Here is an 18722-nt window from a genome sequence, read left to right as displayed (position 1 = left end):
AATTGATGACAAACCTCATTCTGGACATCCATCAACTTCTCAAATGGATGAAAATGTTGACTTGTAGTACATTTGGAGTTCTTTCCACCGGGTCAGCCTGTTTGTCAAGTTTTCTATTGAGAGGTTCTGAAAAGATCGAGTAACCATGTGTGACCAAAAAGGCCTGATTTGTGGCAGACAGGGGACTGGTTCTGCCACCACAACACTCAGTATGCCAGTTTTTGGCAAAAACAAACAAACCAGCATGGCTCTCTTGTCACATTCACCTTACTTACCTGATCTCACTCCATGCAACTTCTTTTTGTTTCTGGGAATGAAGAGGGACATGAAAGGACAGTGATTTGACAATGTAGAAGAGGTGAAGGAAAAAAAAACAGAGGTGCTGTCAGCCATCCAAACAGATGATTTTTTAAAATGTTTCCAAGAATGGAATTGCATATTTGACAAATGTATTAAGTATAATGGAGAGTACTTTGAAGGTGATAAGCTTTTTTTATTAAAAAAAAATTAAATACATAGCTTTGAAAATTTTTTTGGTTTTTTTTGAGTGGGGAGTACCCCTCATATAGTAGGTTTTAAGGTCTGGGAATGAAAGGTCTCCTGTTTTGTTTTATTTTTTAGGAGTGTTTATCCTAGGTTTCTTTCATTTCCATATAAAGTTGGTAATTATTTTTTCCATTTCTTTGGAGAACTGTGCTGGGATCAGAATTGCTTGGGATTTGTAAAGTATTTTTGGTAATATTGACATTTTCACAATGTTTAGTCTACCTATCCAGGAACATGGTAACTTGTTCCATTTGTATTTCTTTCAGTTACTTGAAGGAGTGCCGTGGTAGTTTTCCTTGTACAAGTCTTTTGTTTCTCTCATAAGATTTATTCCTAAATAGTTTGTTTTGTGTAGTTATTATAAACAGTATTGTTCTTTTGTTATCTTTTTCAATATCATCATACTTAATACACAAGAATCCAACTGGTTTCTGTATATTGATCTTATAGCCTGTTACGCTGCCAAGGTTTTCAATTAGTTCGAGTAATTGTTTAATTGAATCTTAGGAGTTTTACATATAGTATTATGTTGTCTGCAAATAAAGAGATTTTTATTTCTTCTGTGACTATGTGGATATCTTTAATTTTTTAAAATATATTTTACAGCTCTAGCTAAAACTTCCAAGATTATAATAAATAAAGTGGTGATACAGGGCAATCTTATTAGTTTCTGTTCAAAGAGGAAATATGTCAGTTTTTCACCATTAAGTGAGATGCAGACTATTGGTTTCACATATATGGTTTTTATTATGTTGAGAAATTTCCCTTCTATACCTATTGTATTGAGTGTTTTTATCAGGAATGGATGTTGAATTTTATCAAATGCCTTTTCTGCATCAATTGATAAAATCATGCTTTTTTCTCCTTAATTTTGTTTATATGATGAATTATAAAGATTATTTTTCTAATATTAAACTATCCTTGTATAATTGATAAGAATTCCACTTGATTGTGATGTATTTTTTTTTTTATGCTTAGTTGAATTTTGTTGGCTAGGATTTTATTGAAGATCTTAGCATCTATATTCATTAGAGATATTGGTCTGTGATTTTCAACTGTGAGGCTCTTTTTGCCTGGTTTAGGGATTAGTGATAATTGCTTCATAACATGAATTTAGTAGTATAATATCCATTTATATATTGTGAAATAATTTATATAAAATTGGTATTAAATCTTCTCTAAATGTTTGATAGAAGTCCCCGGTGACGCCATTTGGACACAGGTGTTTTTGATGCTGAGAGTCTTTTAATGACAAAATCTATTTCTTCTTGTGTTATAGGCTTGTTAAGATTTTCAATATCATTCTGTGGTAATTTAGGCAAATAATGCATTTCTAGAAATTTATTCATTTTGTCTAGATTTCCAAATTTATCAAAATACAATTTTTCATAATATTGTATGATTTAAAAATCTCATTTAGGTTTGTTGTAATATCATCCATTTCATTCCTGATTTTTTAAAAATTTGACAACCTATCATTTTATAGGCTAATTTTTTTGCTGCTTTTTTTAAAAATTATTTTATTGGGGGCTTTTACAGCTCTTATCACAGTCCATACATATATCCATTTTGTCAAACTCATCTGTACATATGTTGTCATTATCTTTTTCAAAACATTTTCTTTCTACTTGAGCCCCTGGCATCAGGTCTTTATTTTTCTCCCTCCCTCTCCCACCCTCCCTCCCACATGCCCCCTTGATAATTTATGAATTAGTCTTTTTTTATCATGTCTTACACCGACTGCGGTCTCATTTCACCCACTTTTCTGCTGTTATTTCCCCTGGGATGGGGGCCATACATCCATCATTGTTCTCCCTTACTCCCCCCACCCCAATACTTACTCTCCTAATATCGCTGCTCCCTTTAGTGGTCCTCAGGAGTTTATCTCTTCTGGATTCCCTGTGTTGCAAGCTCTTATCTGTACCAGCATACATGCTCTGGTCTAGCCAGATTTGTAAGATAGAATTGGGGTCATGGTAGTTGGGGAGCGGGGGCAAGGAAGCATTAAAGAACCAGAGGAAGGTTGTGTGTTTCTTCAGTGCCATACCGCACCCTGACTGACTCTTCTCTTCCTTGTGGCCCTTCTGACAGGGGGTGTCCAATTGACTACTGATGGGCTTTGGGTCTCCACTCTGCCCTCCCCCTCATTCCCATTGATATGCTTTTTGTTTATTTTGTTTTGGGTCTTTGATGCTTGATACCCGATCCCATCAACACCCCATGATCACACAGGCTGGTGTGGGCTTTGTTGCTTCTCACCTAGATGACTGCTTGTTTATTTTCAAGCCTCTAAGACCCAAGATGCTATATCTTTTGATAGCCAGGCACCATCAGTTTTCTTCACCACATTTGCTTGTGCACCTGCTTTGTCTTCAGCCATCATGTCAGGGAAGGTGAACATCACAGAGTGTAGTGTTAGTAGAAGAAATTGTTCTTGCACTGAGGGAGTACTTGAGTGGAGGCCCAATGTTCGTCTGCTACGGTAAAACTTTATACATAAATATATGTACATATCTCTATTTCCTTCTATTTCATTGTATATAAAGGTATTGTCATATATAAGTGCCTGTATTTAGACCTCTATAACTGTCCTATGCCTCCCAGTTCTTTCCTCTATTTCCTTTTACTTTCTTCCCATCCACTATCATGTTCTATCTCCATTCCTCTTCTATTCCAGGTTTCCCCTGCAATGGATTGGTGGAAGGACAACTTCTGGCTCATCTTAGCTGTGACCATCATCATTGTTTCCATGGGCCTTGGCCTCATCCTGTTCTTTGTCTGTAGGAGGCAGCTTAGACAAGGTAATGGCCCCCATACCTGGGTGGGTATCAGTGGGTTAGTTATCAGTGCGTTAGGACTCTTTAGGCCAGGAGAATTCATTGTGGGCCTGTATGAGTTAAAACTTGGTTTAGCACCATGCATTCTGGGTATGAATCCTACCTCTGCCACTAACTTATGTCCATGAGTCTCAATTTCCCTGTATGTATAGAGAAGGGAAAGAGGTTAATTAATCTCCAAGCACCCTTGTAGCCTTAAATAACAAACCACTACCACCGAGTCAATCCTGAGTCACAGCCAACCTAGAGGAGAGCAGAACTGCCCCTGTGGGTTTTTGAGACGGTGGCTCTTCATGGGAGTAGAAAGCCCTGTTTTCCTTCTGCAGAGCAGCTGGTGGTTTCAAACAGCTGACTTTATGGTTAGCAGTCCAACATGTAACCGCTGCACCACCAAGGCTCAGTTCCAGCCCTAAGTGGTTAAGTGAAAGCAGAATCTACTTCAAGACACAATATGCTCAAGTGACTGACTGTTCAACACAGTGAGAGAACACACTTGTGAGAACATGAGTCTGTAGAACGTCAAGCAAAACAAAAAATTGTCTTGAGGAGTGAAATGTGAACTTAATCTATGTTCCACTTATTGTTTGGCCACTATGATCGCCGACTCTAAGGTCATACACTGAATTGTATGCCACCTTTACCAGATGTTTTTGCCAATCTTGACCTAAAAATGTAGCTATCTGGAGAAATCATATTAATTTTAGATTGGCTAAGTGTGGTTTTCCACTTTGCTATTTATCTCCAGAAATGTGAAATCATTCACTCAATGATGTTTTTGCTTTAGATGCTATTCCTTTGAATAATGACCTAAGCCAAGAGTACACTTGGGAATGATAAATACACTGATGTGTGGAACCACTTTCCTCTGGAGTACCTTGGACAGACCGCTCAGCGGCCAGGGTGCAGTCCTTCCAATGCATCCAGACAGCCTCAGGTCAGGCGTGCTGACAGGTCAGGAGGCCCCAGAGGTGAAAGAAAGTTGATGCTCACGTAGCCATGCCTCTCAGTCTCTTTTTTGAGATTACGAAGGGAGATGGAGCCTTGGTTGGGGACCCACAGGGGTTGCTGGTGGGGTTAGGACTAGAACTCAGGTCTTCCGGGCCCCCAGTTCAATGCTCTCCCCTCTTGACTCCTTTGTTGTTGTTAGGTGCCATCCGGTTGGTTCCTACTCACAGTGACCCTAAGTGCAACAAAGAATTGGCTGTTGTTTTTCTCTTTAAAACAAAATTTGCATTCTGATTTGAGATCCTCTATCTTGAGATTTTTTTTCATTCGTAAATATGGACCAACATTGTGACCCCAGACAAAAGTCTTACCTTTTATCTTGATCTTCCTTGAAAAGAAGGTTATCACTGATGATAACTTCTATGTTCAGAACAATTTATAAGCTGCCTTCCCCATTTTTAAAATCCTTATTTCCTCCTACCAGCATCTGTGTTTCTAAATGCCACCTAAATGCCAGGCTTGAGAGTGGAAAATAGGCACGAGGAAATAACACAGCCCCCACGATCCCTGCCGTCCCTGGGTAGCACGTAGGCTCTGTGGTCAGACGGCCTGAGCTCCAGTCCTGGCGTCACACTCACCAGCTCTGTGTCTGGACGTCTCCTGTCTGTGGCCCTTTGAGGACTTCCAAGCTCGAAAATCACAGCCATTGTGAACTCGTCCTAAATGGAAATGTTTTTCTCCCCTTAGGCAAGGAATGGAAAATCACCAGATCCTTAAGGCGAAACCAAAGAGAGGAGGAAACGATGTATGAGTAAGTGGATGCCAATCCCCCTGATTTCTTATTTGGAGCCTCACTCGTTCGAGTGCAGGATGGGGACCCAATGCCCATCTGTAGTATTCTCACACACTACGTCACTAGCATGACTAAAATGCCTACTCTCGTAGAGCCAGTGAAATGTTATACTTTCCAACTTCTTCCTCTATGGAAAGAGGACTCAGGGATTTGGGTAGGCAAGGTATTTGTCTTTGTGTCTGTTCTCCAAGTCCTCCCTGTCTACGCTATTTCATTTTATTTATTTTTTATCTACGCTATTTTAATAGAGGTGTGGGGCTGCATGTCTGGGCCCACCTTCCAGGTGAACTCTATGCTTCTGTTCATTAGACAGATTACAAGTATAATCCTCTTACATCTTTGTGCTGAATAAAAATATACTTTGCCCTTTATTTTTGGATTTTAGGATGCCTAGTGGGGCTTAATCAAGGGTAATGTAACCGAAAGGAATTACTGAAACCCAAATGAAGGCCAAACATGATAGTGGAACAAGAGTAAAGTAAAAGGAAAAAGAGGAAAGAACTAGGAGGCAAAGGGTGCTTATAGAGGTCTAAATACAGGCATGTACATATGTAAATACATTTATATATAACGATAGGGAAATAGATCTGTGTACATATATTTATATGTTAAGTATTAAGGTAGCAGATGGACATGGGGCCTCTACTCAAGTACTCCCTCAATGCAAGAACACTTTGTTCTAATAACCTGGCATTCTGTAATGCTCACCTTCCCAACACGATGGCTGAAGGCAAAATGGGTGCATAAGCAAATGTGATGAGGAAAGCTGATGGTGCCTGCCTATCAAAAGATATAGTGTCATCTAGCTGAGAAGCAACAAAGCCCACATGGAAGAAGCACACTAGCCTGTGTGATCACATGGTAATAGGCATCAAAGAACAAAAAATCATATCATTGTGAATGAGGGGGAGTGCAGAGTAGAGACCCAAAGCCCATCTGTAGGCAATTGGACATCCCCTTACAAAAGAGTTGCAGGGAGGAGATGAGCCAGTCAGGGTGCAGTATAAGAATGATGAAACATACAACTTTCCTATAGTTCTTTAATGCCCCGCCCCCACTATCATGACCTCAATTCTACCTTGCAAATCTGACTAGACCAGAACATGTACACTGCTGCAGAGAAGAGCCTGCAACACAGGGCATCCAGTAGAGATAAACCCATCAAGATCTATAATGAGAATAGAGATACCAGGGGGGGAAGGGGAAGGTGAGGGGAGAAAGGAGGAATTGATCACAGTGATCAATATATAATGCCCCTCCTCCCTCAGGGGGACAAACAACAGAAAAGTGGGTGAAGGGAGACAGCAGATGATGTAAGATATGAAAATAATAATAATTTATCAAGGGTTCATGAGGGAGGGGAAAAATGAGGAGTTGGTATCAATGGCTCGAGTAGAAAGAAGTGCTTTGAAAATAATGATGGCAACATGTACAAATGTGCTTGACACAATGGACGTATGTATGGGTTGCAATAAGAGCTGTAAGAGCTCCCAATAACATGATTTAATAATAATTAAATAAAACTAAATGGGTCCCTTGTGGTGGTGGGTGAAAAATTCTTTGGTGCAACTTTCTCAGCAATGCAATTTTCAATTCTCTTAAACTTCTTCATAATAAGCCCCTGTGACTGTGATTGAGAAACTCAGTCTAGATTACCGCTTTGGAGTTCCCCAACAGTTTCCATAACCATCTGGGCTGGACTCTCTGCCTTGGGTGAAGCTAGTTCAACACATCACCTCAAAAGCCACGGCTTTGATTAAACCCCGCTGGACCATTTTTTCCACCCCTGCTGGATGTGAACCACACATGAACCACATGTGAACCACACATGAGCCACAAGAATCCCAAATACTAACTCTCTTTTTCTCTCTCTAGGAATGTTCTTAATCAAGTGCCAGCTCAGTTACCTCCTCTGCCACTCAGGGACTTACCTTCTCCAGAACTTTCCTGTAAGTGTATTTTGCTGCTAACAGTTCCACCCCGGGTAGGGTAACAAATGTACCTAGGAGAAGGTGGCAGTGTGCTGTTTAAAAAAGAAGTTAAAAAGAGGAAGAATAGGTGTCAGTGCTCTTGATAGTTAACGTATAAATTCATGGTTAAATTCCATCTTGAAAATGCAATAGGCCCGGTGACATCACGTTGGACTTTTCACATTTTCAACCTGCTTCCTGTTTCTAGAACGTTCTTCCTGAAACTCTTCGCCTAGAGAGTTTTGGCTCGTCCTTCAGGTGTCGGCTCAGATGTCCCCATCTCAGAAAGGCCATCCCTGATCACCCGACCTAGTGCAACCCTGCTAACACCCTTGATGAAACACAGGACAATGAGCTGAATTTCCTTAAGTTACTGCTCATTTGTTAGTTATATACCTCCTCCTCCAAAAAATAAACTCCAGGAAGATAGGGTCCTTTCTCTTGCTCATCAACTGTTGCCTACTACCAAGAACAGTGCCTGGAGCTTCGTGGATACTTGATAAAAAGGTGTTTTGATTAAATGAATAACTAAGTAGTAATATTAGCCAATATTTATTCAACAGTGTTGGGCACTTTCTAGGTGTTATGATTTACTCTTCACAGCAGCTTATAGTCATGTACATTGTTAGTCTCCTTTAACAGAGGAGGATGCTGAGGGACAGAGAATTTAAATGATCTGCCCAAGATCACACAGTTAGTGAGGGCTAGTGCCTGAATATGAACTTAGGTCTGTCAACTGCAAGGTTCTGCAAAGTGAAATGGTGGTAGCTTTTCAGATTCTCCTGGGTGGAGATGGAGTCCCCTAGTAGTACAGTTATCTCACTTAGCTAAGTGAAAAGTGAGGTTTGAGCCTACCCAGAGGCATCTTAAGAGCCCTGGTAGCATAGCAGGCTATCCATTGGGCTGCTATCCACAAAGTCAGCGGTTTGAAACCACCAGCCACTCCATGAGAGAAAGATAAGGCTTTCCACTCCCGTGAAGAGTTGCAGTCTTGGAAACCATCTGGGGGCACGTTTACCCTGACCCTGCAGGGTCCCTGTGAGTCAGAATGGACTCGATGGCAGTGAGGGTTTGTTGGTTTGTGTTTGTTTTGTTTTTGCTTTCCAGAGGCACCTTGGAAGAAAGGTCTGGTGGTCTATTTCCCCCAAATCAGCTATTGAAAACGTTATGAGGCACAGTTCTACACTGACACTCGTTGGATGTCCATGATTCAGAATCGACACAACAGCAACTGGTTTGGGGAGGAGGTGGGACTGCACAGAGGCAGTTCGAATCCCCACCACAGGTGGAACTGCGCTGTCTTGTCATCCCTCTGGTCCTTTTGCTATGTACTCCGATACAAAAATAGCTATCTTTACTACCGTCCAGTCAAGTCTGATTCATAGCAACCCTATAGGACAGAGCAGACCTGCCCCTTGGGTTTTCCAAAAGCAGCTGCGGGATTCAAACTCCGGACCTTGTGGTTAGCAGCCCAACACATAGCACACTGCACCACCAGGGCTCTCTGCTATGTACTGCACGAATTCTACCTTTTGTAAGCCCCATTGTTTCCTTCCTCTCTTAGCGAGAGAGGTAGTGGAGGTCAATATGAAGAATCTGTCAGAAGCAAATTTGGCTTGTATCACTTTCTTAGGGGAATTAGGGTCTGTTAACACAGCTGCTGGTTCTGGTCGGTGTCTTTTCTGAAGGATCAAGCCTTGGTTCCACGGTGTCACTACAGGGACACATGGGGGTCAAATATTGGATGTCTGATCTTATTTGCCATCTGCTCACTTGGGTGATCCTGGCACGGTGTCATAAACGTGCCTAACTGTAAAATGGGAAGCTAGTCCACCAAAAGTCAGAAGACTATGGAAACGCAGACAATCATGTAGACAATTGCTTTGCATCTAAGGTGCTTTCTGTGTCTTCCAGCTCCACGGGAAACCCCAGTTCAGCCACCAGTTACATATTCATCGTTACACAAAGTTAGAAACACAAAGACAGCTTCCATCCCAAGCAGCATCGAGTATGAAGATGACTACGATGATGTTGAAATACCTACAACTATTGGAAATCATCAGTTTGAAACAACAATTTCCTCTTTTTGTCAAGCGGAGAAGGGTTCGCGCAGTGTATTTTGAAACAATTAAGACTGGCTGAACTGCTCAGTCACAAAGTGAGCAACGGCATCAGCAGAACCTTCATCGTAGAGAAGACCCAAGCAGCTAACAGACGTCAGAAGACACCGGTGATCCCTGGCCAGAGAGACGCAAATCAAAACTACAATGCAATACCATCTGATCCTGGATAAAATGACACTGATTAAATAAAAAAAGACATGTGCCAGCCTGTGTGATCCAAGGATTTTAAATAATAAAATCTAAGTCTGAAGGAGGGAAAGGCATCAGAGCTTGAAGTGTGAACACCCGGTTTGCAGAAACCTATAGGTGATAGTGGAAGCATAGAATCCATTTGCAGGGTCCCTAAATGGATTAAGCCTCCAGTGAATTCCCTCCATACATAGTCTGGTCTTGCTGTCAAACAGAGAGCAATGTAAACTAATTATGGCAGGTGTAGTGAGGTTAAAATGTAATACTTTGTGATTTGATCTCTCATTTGAGACCCATTTTAAATTTGTTTCAATTTTTGAGCATTCTGCTTTTTTTTTTTAGCGTGTTCTATGGTTTTTGTTGTTGTTTGTTTTGTGTTTTCTGTGTTTTGTCTAGTCATTGTTATTGGGTTGTTTGGCTTGCTACCTGTTTTGGATTTTGTATGATTTTCTGTATATGAAATCCAGGATAGGTAGATCTGAAATGGTAATTGGATTGATAATTGCCTAGGGGCATGGCAGGGGAGAATTTGGAGGGGGAGACAAAATGGGGAGCTAACAACAGTGAATAAGGAAGAAAATATTCTGAAATTGATTGTGGTGTTGATTGCATGCGTCTTCTTAATACAATTGAATGTTAAATTGTATATGTGAAGTCTATGCCAATAAAATGATTTTACAACAGACAGAAAAAGATAACATTTTTATCATTTCTTTTAACATATTTAAACCATTAAATTGTATGGTAGGTGAGTTATGTCAATAAAACTGTTAAAATAAAGCATATGTCAGAGGGTATTGAGGTCATATGCAGATACTGTGCCACTTTCTAGAACCGATTTGGCACTCATGGATTTGGGTACCCCAGGGGGCCCAGAGCCAATTCCCTGCAGATATTGAAGGACAACTGTATTTACTTACTTGTTCAGCCCAGAGGACATGAAGTTCTCCATAGTCTTTGAAATACCTAATCCAGCCTTGAGATGATCTTTTAGCAGAAAAGCAATGCCTATTAGATCAGGGCTTTTCTTATTTAAGAAAGAAAGAACTGTGAAGCATTGGCTCCTAACCACAAAATTAGCAGTCAAACCCATCAACTACTCTGCCCTAAAGAAAAATGATGCAGTCTACTCCTGTAAAGATTTAGTGTCCAGAGCCCCAAGGACCAAATCTACCTTGCCCTACCTTGTCATGTATGTTTATGTCCGTATGCATCAGAAGTGACTTCATGGCAGCGGGTCTGATTTTTTTGGTTGGTGCTACTAAAAGAGTCCAAAAAGTTAACATTTAATTCAAAGCAAACATGAGACAAAAGGAGAGTAGGGAAACTAGAGTACTGGAAATAGAACAACCACAATGCAACGGAAGAGAATGTTGACTCAATATGAAAAACATCACTAATATTATTGATTGATTTGTGTGGAAATTGCCAATCAGCGCCTAATTTGCTGCATAAACTTTCACCCAAAACATAACACATTATTTTGGGGAAAAGAGAAAATACAATTGCCTCTGCTCAAAATCCCACCTGCCCCCAACCACCACCAATCAGGGAGTGAGGGGGGGGGGTGATAACAAATGTTGGGAGGATGTGGGGAGACTGGAACCGGTACCAGGACTATGGAAAAAAGCACGCTGCTTTCTCAATACACTAGAAATAGAGCTAGTCTGACATCTAACGATCCCTCTCTAGGTGCATGACCTAGAGGAAGAACCTTATAAACGGAGACATGAATAGGCATGTACACACCTATGTGTTCATTCTGCTTTATTCACAATAGCAAATGAATGGAAATACCGGAAGTCTCCATCGGTGGTAAGTAAATAAGCAAATTGTGGCACATAGGTTAGGTTCCTGGACTGGGTTACCTCGGTTCTTGCTTCGAGGTGCTGAAAGAATTCACGCAGGAGAAGCACATTTTGTCATCCAAGTGACATTTTTAGGAGGAGAAGGGAAGTTTCGGGTATTACAGTCTCAAAAATACACAGTTTCTGGAAAGCGTGCAAGGCATGAGAGCGGGAGTTCACAGTTGAACGTGAAAAAACACGTGGAAAGAATACAGGAACGGGAGCCCAAAACCCACACCATGAAATCCCAAGGGGTGAGAGAGAGACGGCGCATGTTCACCTGCATGGGGGAGACATTCACACTCTCCACCAGCCTTGTACGCCTGAAAAAGGTAGCCTGCCTTGAGGACTGCTTTTGCCCTCACTGGCTGGGGAGGCGTGGGTGAAGGGATTGGCTGACCTTACTGGCTGAGTTGGGCACATTCCTGGGATGTCAGGTGCTTCGGTTGTGGCTTTGGGTTTAGGTTCACCTGTGCTTAGGAGGCTTAGTTTGCACATGCCCAGTTCTGGATTTTCTCATGAGTGTCCACTGGATGCCTGATTTCCCTGCAAGCCCTCTGTGGGGGCCCTATGTAGGCACTGGGGAGACAGCCCCTCCTTAGTCCTATCCTGGCTCCCTAATACATACATTCAATGGAATACTACATAACCATAAAGAACAATCATGCATTTGAAATACATATTATAACAAATAAACCTGGAGGGTGTAATGCAAAGTAAAATATGTCTATCGCGTAAGGGCAGATGCTGAATGATCACTTTTATAAGAATAAACTCACTGCCACCGAGACAAGTCCAGCTCACAGGCACTGTCCCACAGGGGAGTACCATTCCTGTGAGTTTCAGTGGCTGCATATAGATAAATAGCGAAAGACGAATCTAGAACTTCTTTCTTGTCAGATGCCAACATTTAGTGACCCTGCACACAAAAGAAGGACGTGCTGTCCAGCCCTGTAATAGCTTCCCAACAATCGCTGTGCTTACGCCCCTGTTGTAGCTATTTCATTGATCTTCTTTTTCACCGACCCTCTGCTTTACCGAGCCTGATGTCCCTCCTATGAACATGCCCCAAGCATGTGAGACAAGGTCTTGCCATTGTCACTTCTAAGAAGGATTCTGGTTGTGCTTTCTTCCAATACGGAGTTGTTCGTTCATCTGGCAATCCTATAGCATATTCAATATTCTCCACCACCACCACAAGTCAAAGGCATCAATTCTTCATGGGGCTTCCTTATTCACCGTCTAGCTTTTGCAAGCACATGAAGCAATGGAAAATTCCATGGCTTAGATCAGGTGCACTTTTTTATTTACAAAGGTATGTGTAAATACAAACATTGTGGTTGGAAGGGGTGCCAGCCTTCCCCGCCCCACCCCCATCACAGATTTGATAGGCACAATTGTACGGTTGAGATATATAAATATTATATTAAAGTCATCGAGATATAGCATAATAAAGTCACAGAGAGCATGAGAGAGAAGAGATATTGAAATAATCGAGTCAGACACATTTCATGGTAGCAATGCTCACTTCAGCCCCGCTTGGTGGTCCACGTGGAGAGAGGGGGAGGGGAAGGAGGACAAGGGGAAAGGGAACAGGGGAGCGAGGATGGAAGAGGAGAGGGGGAGCCAATGAGAGGTCAAGGGAGGAGCCGAGAGAGAGCTCTTTATTGCTAACTCAGGCCTATATATCTTTAGGGCGTGCAAGCCCACTAGTTATAGGTAAAGACATATGTCACAGGAAGGGGTTGCACTATAAGTTATACAGCAATGAGGGGGACAATCTAGGGATATACGCGCAATAGGAAGAGGAGGGATTGGGGGTTTACATGTGACAAGAAGGGCGGATCCTAGATTCAGGATGGCAGCCTAACTTTGGATGTCACTGAGCAGGTTTGACCTGTTCTCTGGATCCCAAATAAACCATGATCAGTAGGGTGTAAACCCCACCTACAGGAACCAAATCAATGACTGCAAGCCTTTAGGGCAGAGTAGTCCATTGTCCTTACCAGCAGAGAGTGGGGCTTACCATAGTCTGGTGACGGACTGCCTTCAGGGAGGATGTCTCTAAGCTTCTGACCTCCTTCCATATGCTAGCAAAAAGCCCCTAATGTTTGGCATGTCTTTAGGGGAGGCAAAGCTGGGGAAAATCTGTTTATAATCCCACAAAACATGTGAGTGCGGGTATATAAATTCATTAACAAACATAATTACAGACACTCCTCAGATATAGCCTTTCAACATTGATCTCTTTCAACCTTTCAACATTGGTCTCTGGCTTTGACGGCTAAGGACTATAGTCTCATGGAACAGCTCGGTCAATTGACATAACATAGTTCATAGAAATCAAGATCTGTATCCTGGTGAAGGGAAGCACATTGGGGTCTTAAAAATTTGTGGGTGACCATCTAAGACACAACTCTGGTTCTACTCACCAGCAGCAAAGCAGCGAAGTACCCAAAAGCACAGAGAAGCAGCAAATCTACAAGAACCACAGTCTCGTCTACCTGAGACCAGAAGACCTAGATGGTGCCCAACCACGGCTGACTACGATGGCCAGGATCACAATCATTGGTTCTGGGTAAAATGGGAGGAACATATGAAGCAGAATTCAAATTCTTATTTTTTTTAAAAACTGTTTTAAATTCAAACAAACTAGAACAGTAGAGAACAGAGGACATTCTGAAACTATTGCCCTGAGACATTCTTTTAAACCTAGAACGAAGCATAAGCCACATTGGCTGGAATCAAACACAAGTCTCCTGCATGCAAAGCATGAATTTAACCACCGAGCCACAACCGACCCCTTTATGACCGAAATCATCGTAAGTCTGTGGTTGATTTTGTGGAGTCTCCCAGACTCCCATCTCAGAAAGCCCCCCTCCTGTTCTCTCCACCCCCATGCATTCAGGGGTCCTAGGAAGTACTCTAGTGCGTGGTCTCCACCTCAGACTTTGTAGATTCTTCAAGGGCAGGAAGTGCCTTTTGTTCTTTGAACTCCGCCCTCCTGCCCTCCCACCACCACCCCGGCCCGCCACCAACACACACCCCAAGTTCTGAATTCTTTATATGGTATTGGCTAAACTTACCCAGAGATTCAAGGGTTTTTTTCTCATCATAGTTTGTATTTTCCTTCTGCGTGTGCAGGGCAGGTTACGCTCTAATAAGCAACTAAAGCTAGAAGTTACCTTTTGCCTTATACACAGAGGTGTCACTTTACCATCTGTGTAGGTCAGGAGCTACCGGAAAAAGTTCCCCCAGGAAAATTCACGAGGAAAGAGAAGGAATGGGGCTATTTAAATGGCATGGTTAAGCTGAGAGCGCAGGACATTTCACATCTCCCCTCCATAAAGTCTGTTACTGCTTCCTCCTTGAGAGAGAGTTCTGTGCAAACAATTTCAAGGCTCTTCCTTCTAGATCACTGTTCCTGAGAACCTAGGAGGCAGAGCACCAGTGCCATCTATTGAAGCTAATGAGATGCAGAACAAGTCGACTGATACCCCCCTAAGCAAGTGCCATACGAGTCCCCAAGGTCCCAGTTAACTTTGCAGAATCTTACCAGTAGCAATACCATTTCTATGAAGTTGATTTTAACGCATGGCAAACCTACGTGTGTCATAGTAGAAATGAGGGTCCACAGGGTTTTCTATGGCTGATTTGTTTTGGAAATCGTTTGCCAGGACTTTCTCCCAAGGTACCCCTGGGTGGAACTGAACCTTCAAACTCTTGATTAATAGCCAAGCAGAAACAGTTGGCACCAATCAAGGACTCCTGCAGAATCCCAGACCTCATTGGAGGTCTAGGATTCCTTGGAGTTGATCCGCTAGAGTGGTAGTACTTAACTCATTACCACCAGACTCATAATATGCTAATTTTGAAGCAATCTGTAGGAAAATCAACTCTTTAAGTAGGCTCTTTTTTCCTTCCAAACCATTTTATTAGGACCTAATCCAGACATCAAACCATTCATAGTTCAATCTTATCAAGCAGTGTTGTACAATCACTACCACAATCAGTGTCAAAACAGTTTCCTCCTCTTTGTACTCCTTGATATCAGCTCCTCCTGACCCTGTACCTCCCTTGTTGGACCTGCCAGGAGTCTTGTGCTAGTTACTCTGTCTAAAAATTCAGCCATCCTGGGTTTCACAGACCAAAAAACAGAAAAAACAAGAAGGCTACCAATAATGACAAAAAACAGGGATAAAACCCAATATAAAAAAAATGTTTTTTAACCACAGAAAATATTAAATAACCAAATCAAGCAAAAAGAGTTTAAGTCAGCTTTTAAGGAGAGTACGATCAATCATGAAAAGGCCTGAGAAGTCCCTTTGGACTGATTCCTTCGCAGGGGTGGCACTGGCTTTTCTGGTCATGCTCAGGTAATAAGAAGCCCTCCAGGGGTGGTTACATAGTTGTGTGCGTTTGTCCAAACTCGGTGACGATACAATCAGGATTTATGTTTCCTTTCACCTTCCTCCTGCCCCGCCATCATGCTCGCCCTTCTTCTGCCTCTTAGTAATGCCTCTCAGCTAGACTGCTGTTCCCCCAGCACCCCCAGGATCTCTACATCCTCCTCATTGCTGATTTTAATTCCCTAGTTGTTCCCCTGTCTGTGGCGTTGTTTGCTCACCACTCCCTTCCCCCGCCTCCTCCTTCCCCCAAGTCCCTCCGGAACCCTGGGTCCTGTTGCTTTCTCCTCCAGCTTGCTTCCCAGGCCTATCTTATATAGGTAGGCAAAACCAACAATAATGGAGACAAAATAAAAAATTAAATAAAAAGAGAAAGAAAAAAAAGATAATCATAACTAGCAAAAAACAAAAAAAGCATACCTAATTCCAGGTCTGTCTGCTGACCTTTATGCCTATCTCCCCATTGGTTCTGAGGGAATTCGGGGAACTGCTCCTCCTAGCCTGAAGGAAAGTGAGGAAAGATCTAGGAAGCAAAGCTCTGGATAGAGGTATAAACATAGTTGTGGGCATATGTAAATACGTTAATTCATAAAAATAGAGGTATTGGCCTATGTACATATATTTATATGGCAATACACAGAGGAAGTGGATGGACTATGGGCCTTTGCCAAACCCTGTCTTAACACAAAACACTTCGTTGTAACAACCTGGCTTTCTGTGATGCTCACCCTCCTGACACTATCGCTGAAGACAAAGTGGGTGCAAAAGCAAATGTGGTGAATAAAGCAGATGGTGTCCAGCTATGAAAAGATATTGCGTCTGGGGTCTTAAAGGCTTGAAGTTAAACAAGCGGCCATCTAGCAGAGAAGCAACAATCCCACATGGAAGAAGCACACCGTCTGTGTGGATCATGAGGTTTTGATGGGATCAGGTATCAGGAATCAAAAAAACCAAAACAAACAAACAAGCATATTGTTGATAATGAGGGGGATTGGAACAGAGACCTAAAACCCATCTGTAGACAATGGGACATCTGCTCATAGAAGGGTCACAAGGAAGGAATGAGTCAACCAGGGCACAGTACAGCTCCGATAAAATGCAATGTTCCTCTGGTTCCTTGAGGCTTCCTCACCCCCCACTATCATGACCCCAGTCCTGCCTTTCACTGCAGGCTTGACTGGAGCATGTACACAGGTACATATAAGAGATAGGAGCTCACGACATGTGGAATCCAGGAACAGGAATGGTAGTAGCGATACCAGGAGTGGGGAAGAGGAGAGGAAAGGGAAATGGATCACGAAGATTGACATATAACCACCACCAGCATCCCCCCACCCAGGGGCGGGGGACACAAACAACAGAAAACGTGGGGAAAGGGAGACATCAAAACCTCATGATCCACACAGACGGTGTGCTTCTTCCATGTGGGATTGTTGCTTCTCTGCTAGATCTGTATAAGATATAAAAAAAAAATTTATAATTTATCAAATTTATCACGAGGGGGGAGAGGGGGAGGGAGAGAAAAAAGAGGAACTGATATCAAGGGCTCAAAAAGAAAATAAAAGTTTCTAAAACAATGTTGGCAACATATTTACAAATATGCTTGATATAATAAATATATGGATTATTATAAGAGCTAAAAGAGACCCCAATAAATGATCTTTTAATAAAAAATATAAAAATTTATGTATGTCAGCCTATGTAAACTCTATCTCCAAAGAAAAAACCGACCACTGAACTCTAGCTAATAATACACTGCAGTATTTATGGGCAAGTGTACTAATGCCTAGGGGCCCTGTGGGCACAATGGGTACCCATTGGACTGCTAACTGCAAGGTCAACAGTTCGAAACTACTAGCTAATCCTCAGGAGAAAGGTGGGGCTTTCTACTCCCGTAAAGAGTTAACAGTCAGAAACCCGCAGGGGAAGTTCTATTCTCTCCTACAGGGTCCTTATGAGTCGATGTGGACTCAATGGGAGTGAGTTTGGAGTGAGTTATAGGAATGCCTGTAACTTTCCTTGAAGTGAACCCCAAAATGAGCTAGACAGATAAGTGAAGAAATGACTAGAGGGACAGGTATGTGATAAAGCAAGCACAGTAAAATGTTAATGGGAGACATTGTGATGAACATTACAACCTCATGGAATTGTACCTCTGATGACCATTGAAATCACGATTGTTTTGTTAGAGTGGAACCCTGGACCTCGACGCTAATCCGTTCCAAAAGGTGCATCAAGACGCGATGCAGTCAAGTTCCGAATCCATTTTTCCCATAAGAAATAAATGAAATCAGGTTAATCCTTTCTTGACCACTAAGTTTTTATCCTAACCTTGCCTTTTTATACAAAATATTACACAGAAATTTCAAAGTAAATAAATTCAGAGTTGAGTCATATAATTTAAATTAAAAACGTTTTTTAACAACTACAGTATGGGCCATACCTTGAGGTTGATGAGGATCTGGCTCTGTGGACACGGATGTGGAGAGGAGCTATGGAGAAAGAGAGAGTCACTGTTTGGAAGGGGAATCCCTTTCCATCAAATCAACTGGTAGCTGCTTCTCAGGAGTGTTTTTTCCCTTCTTTGCGTGTTTTCACTAGGACCTGGCTGGCTTTCTCTAAAAAAGTATCTGTCTAATGTGGTCTGCTGTTATCATCAACAATATCAATAACACAGTTAACCAGTTCCTTATCATGATGATTCTTTTCAAAAAACTCTTTCTTAGGACCCATGTTTTTTTATCTAGAAATAGTAAAAAAGCCACACAAACAAAGAAAGTTATAGCAAAACTTTTGGAACACAGCTTCAAAAGGTTTAAACAACTCGTACTAACAATGCCAACAAACACTGAGTGACCAAAACATGAACTACTTTTGTTTACACAAATCGCTTACGTCAGATCGGATGAAGATAAAGATGTTTTGTTCAAGCTCCGATGCAGTTTTCTCCACCTTTCATGTTGAAATCCGATTGTGTCAAGTACTGATGCAGTCAAGTACCAGGCT

The 18722-nt window shown here is 41.9% G+C and overlaps 1 protein-coding gene across 1 annotated transcript in view; it reads left to right on the top strand.

Annotated features, from left to right (window-relative positions):
* LOC101654155 (SLP adaptor and CSK interacting membrane protein) overlaps positions 1 to 9484 on the top strand; it is a 10086-nt gene extending 602 nt beyond the window's left edge. Inside the window, exons 2-5 of the mRNA XM_013008179.2 lie at positions 3224 to 3347; positions 5076 to 5139; positions 7057 to 7130; positions 9066 to 9484. Of these exons, the coding sequence (XP_012863633.2) occupies positions 3224 to 3347; positions 5076 to 5139; positions 7057 to 7130; positions 9066 to 9274 (471 nt within the window). The 3' untranslated portion in view covers positions 9275 to 9484. The remainder of the gene's footprint in view (positions 1 to 3223; positions 3348 to 5075; positions 5140 to 7056; positions 7131 to 9065) is intronic.
* Positions 9485 to 18722: the final 9238 nt, after the last annotated feature.

This window comes from Echinops telfairi, unplaced genomic scaffold (genome assembly GCF_000313985.2).
Source record: "Echinops telfairi isolate 266 unplaced genomic scaffold, ASM31398v2 ScPeMD7_2010;HRSCAF=2546, whole genome shotgun sequence".
Lineage (NCBI taxonomy): Eukaryota > Metazoa > Chordata > Mammalia > Afrosoricida > Tenrecidae > Echinops > Echinops telfairi.
The sequence above is the reverse complement of the archived record's forward strand: the minus strand, read 5'-3'. Positions and strand labels throughout refer to the sequence as shown.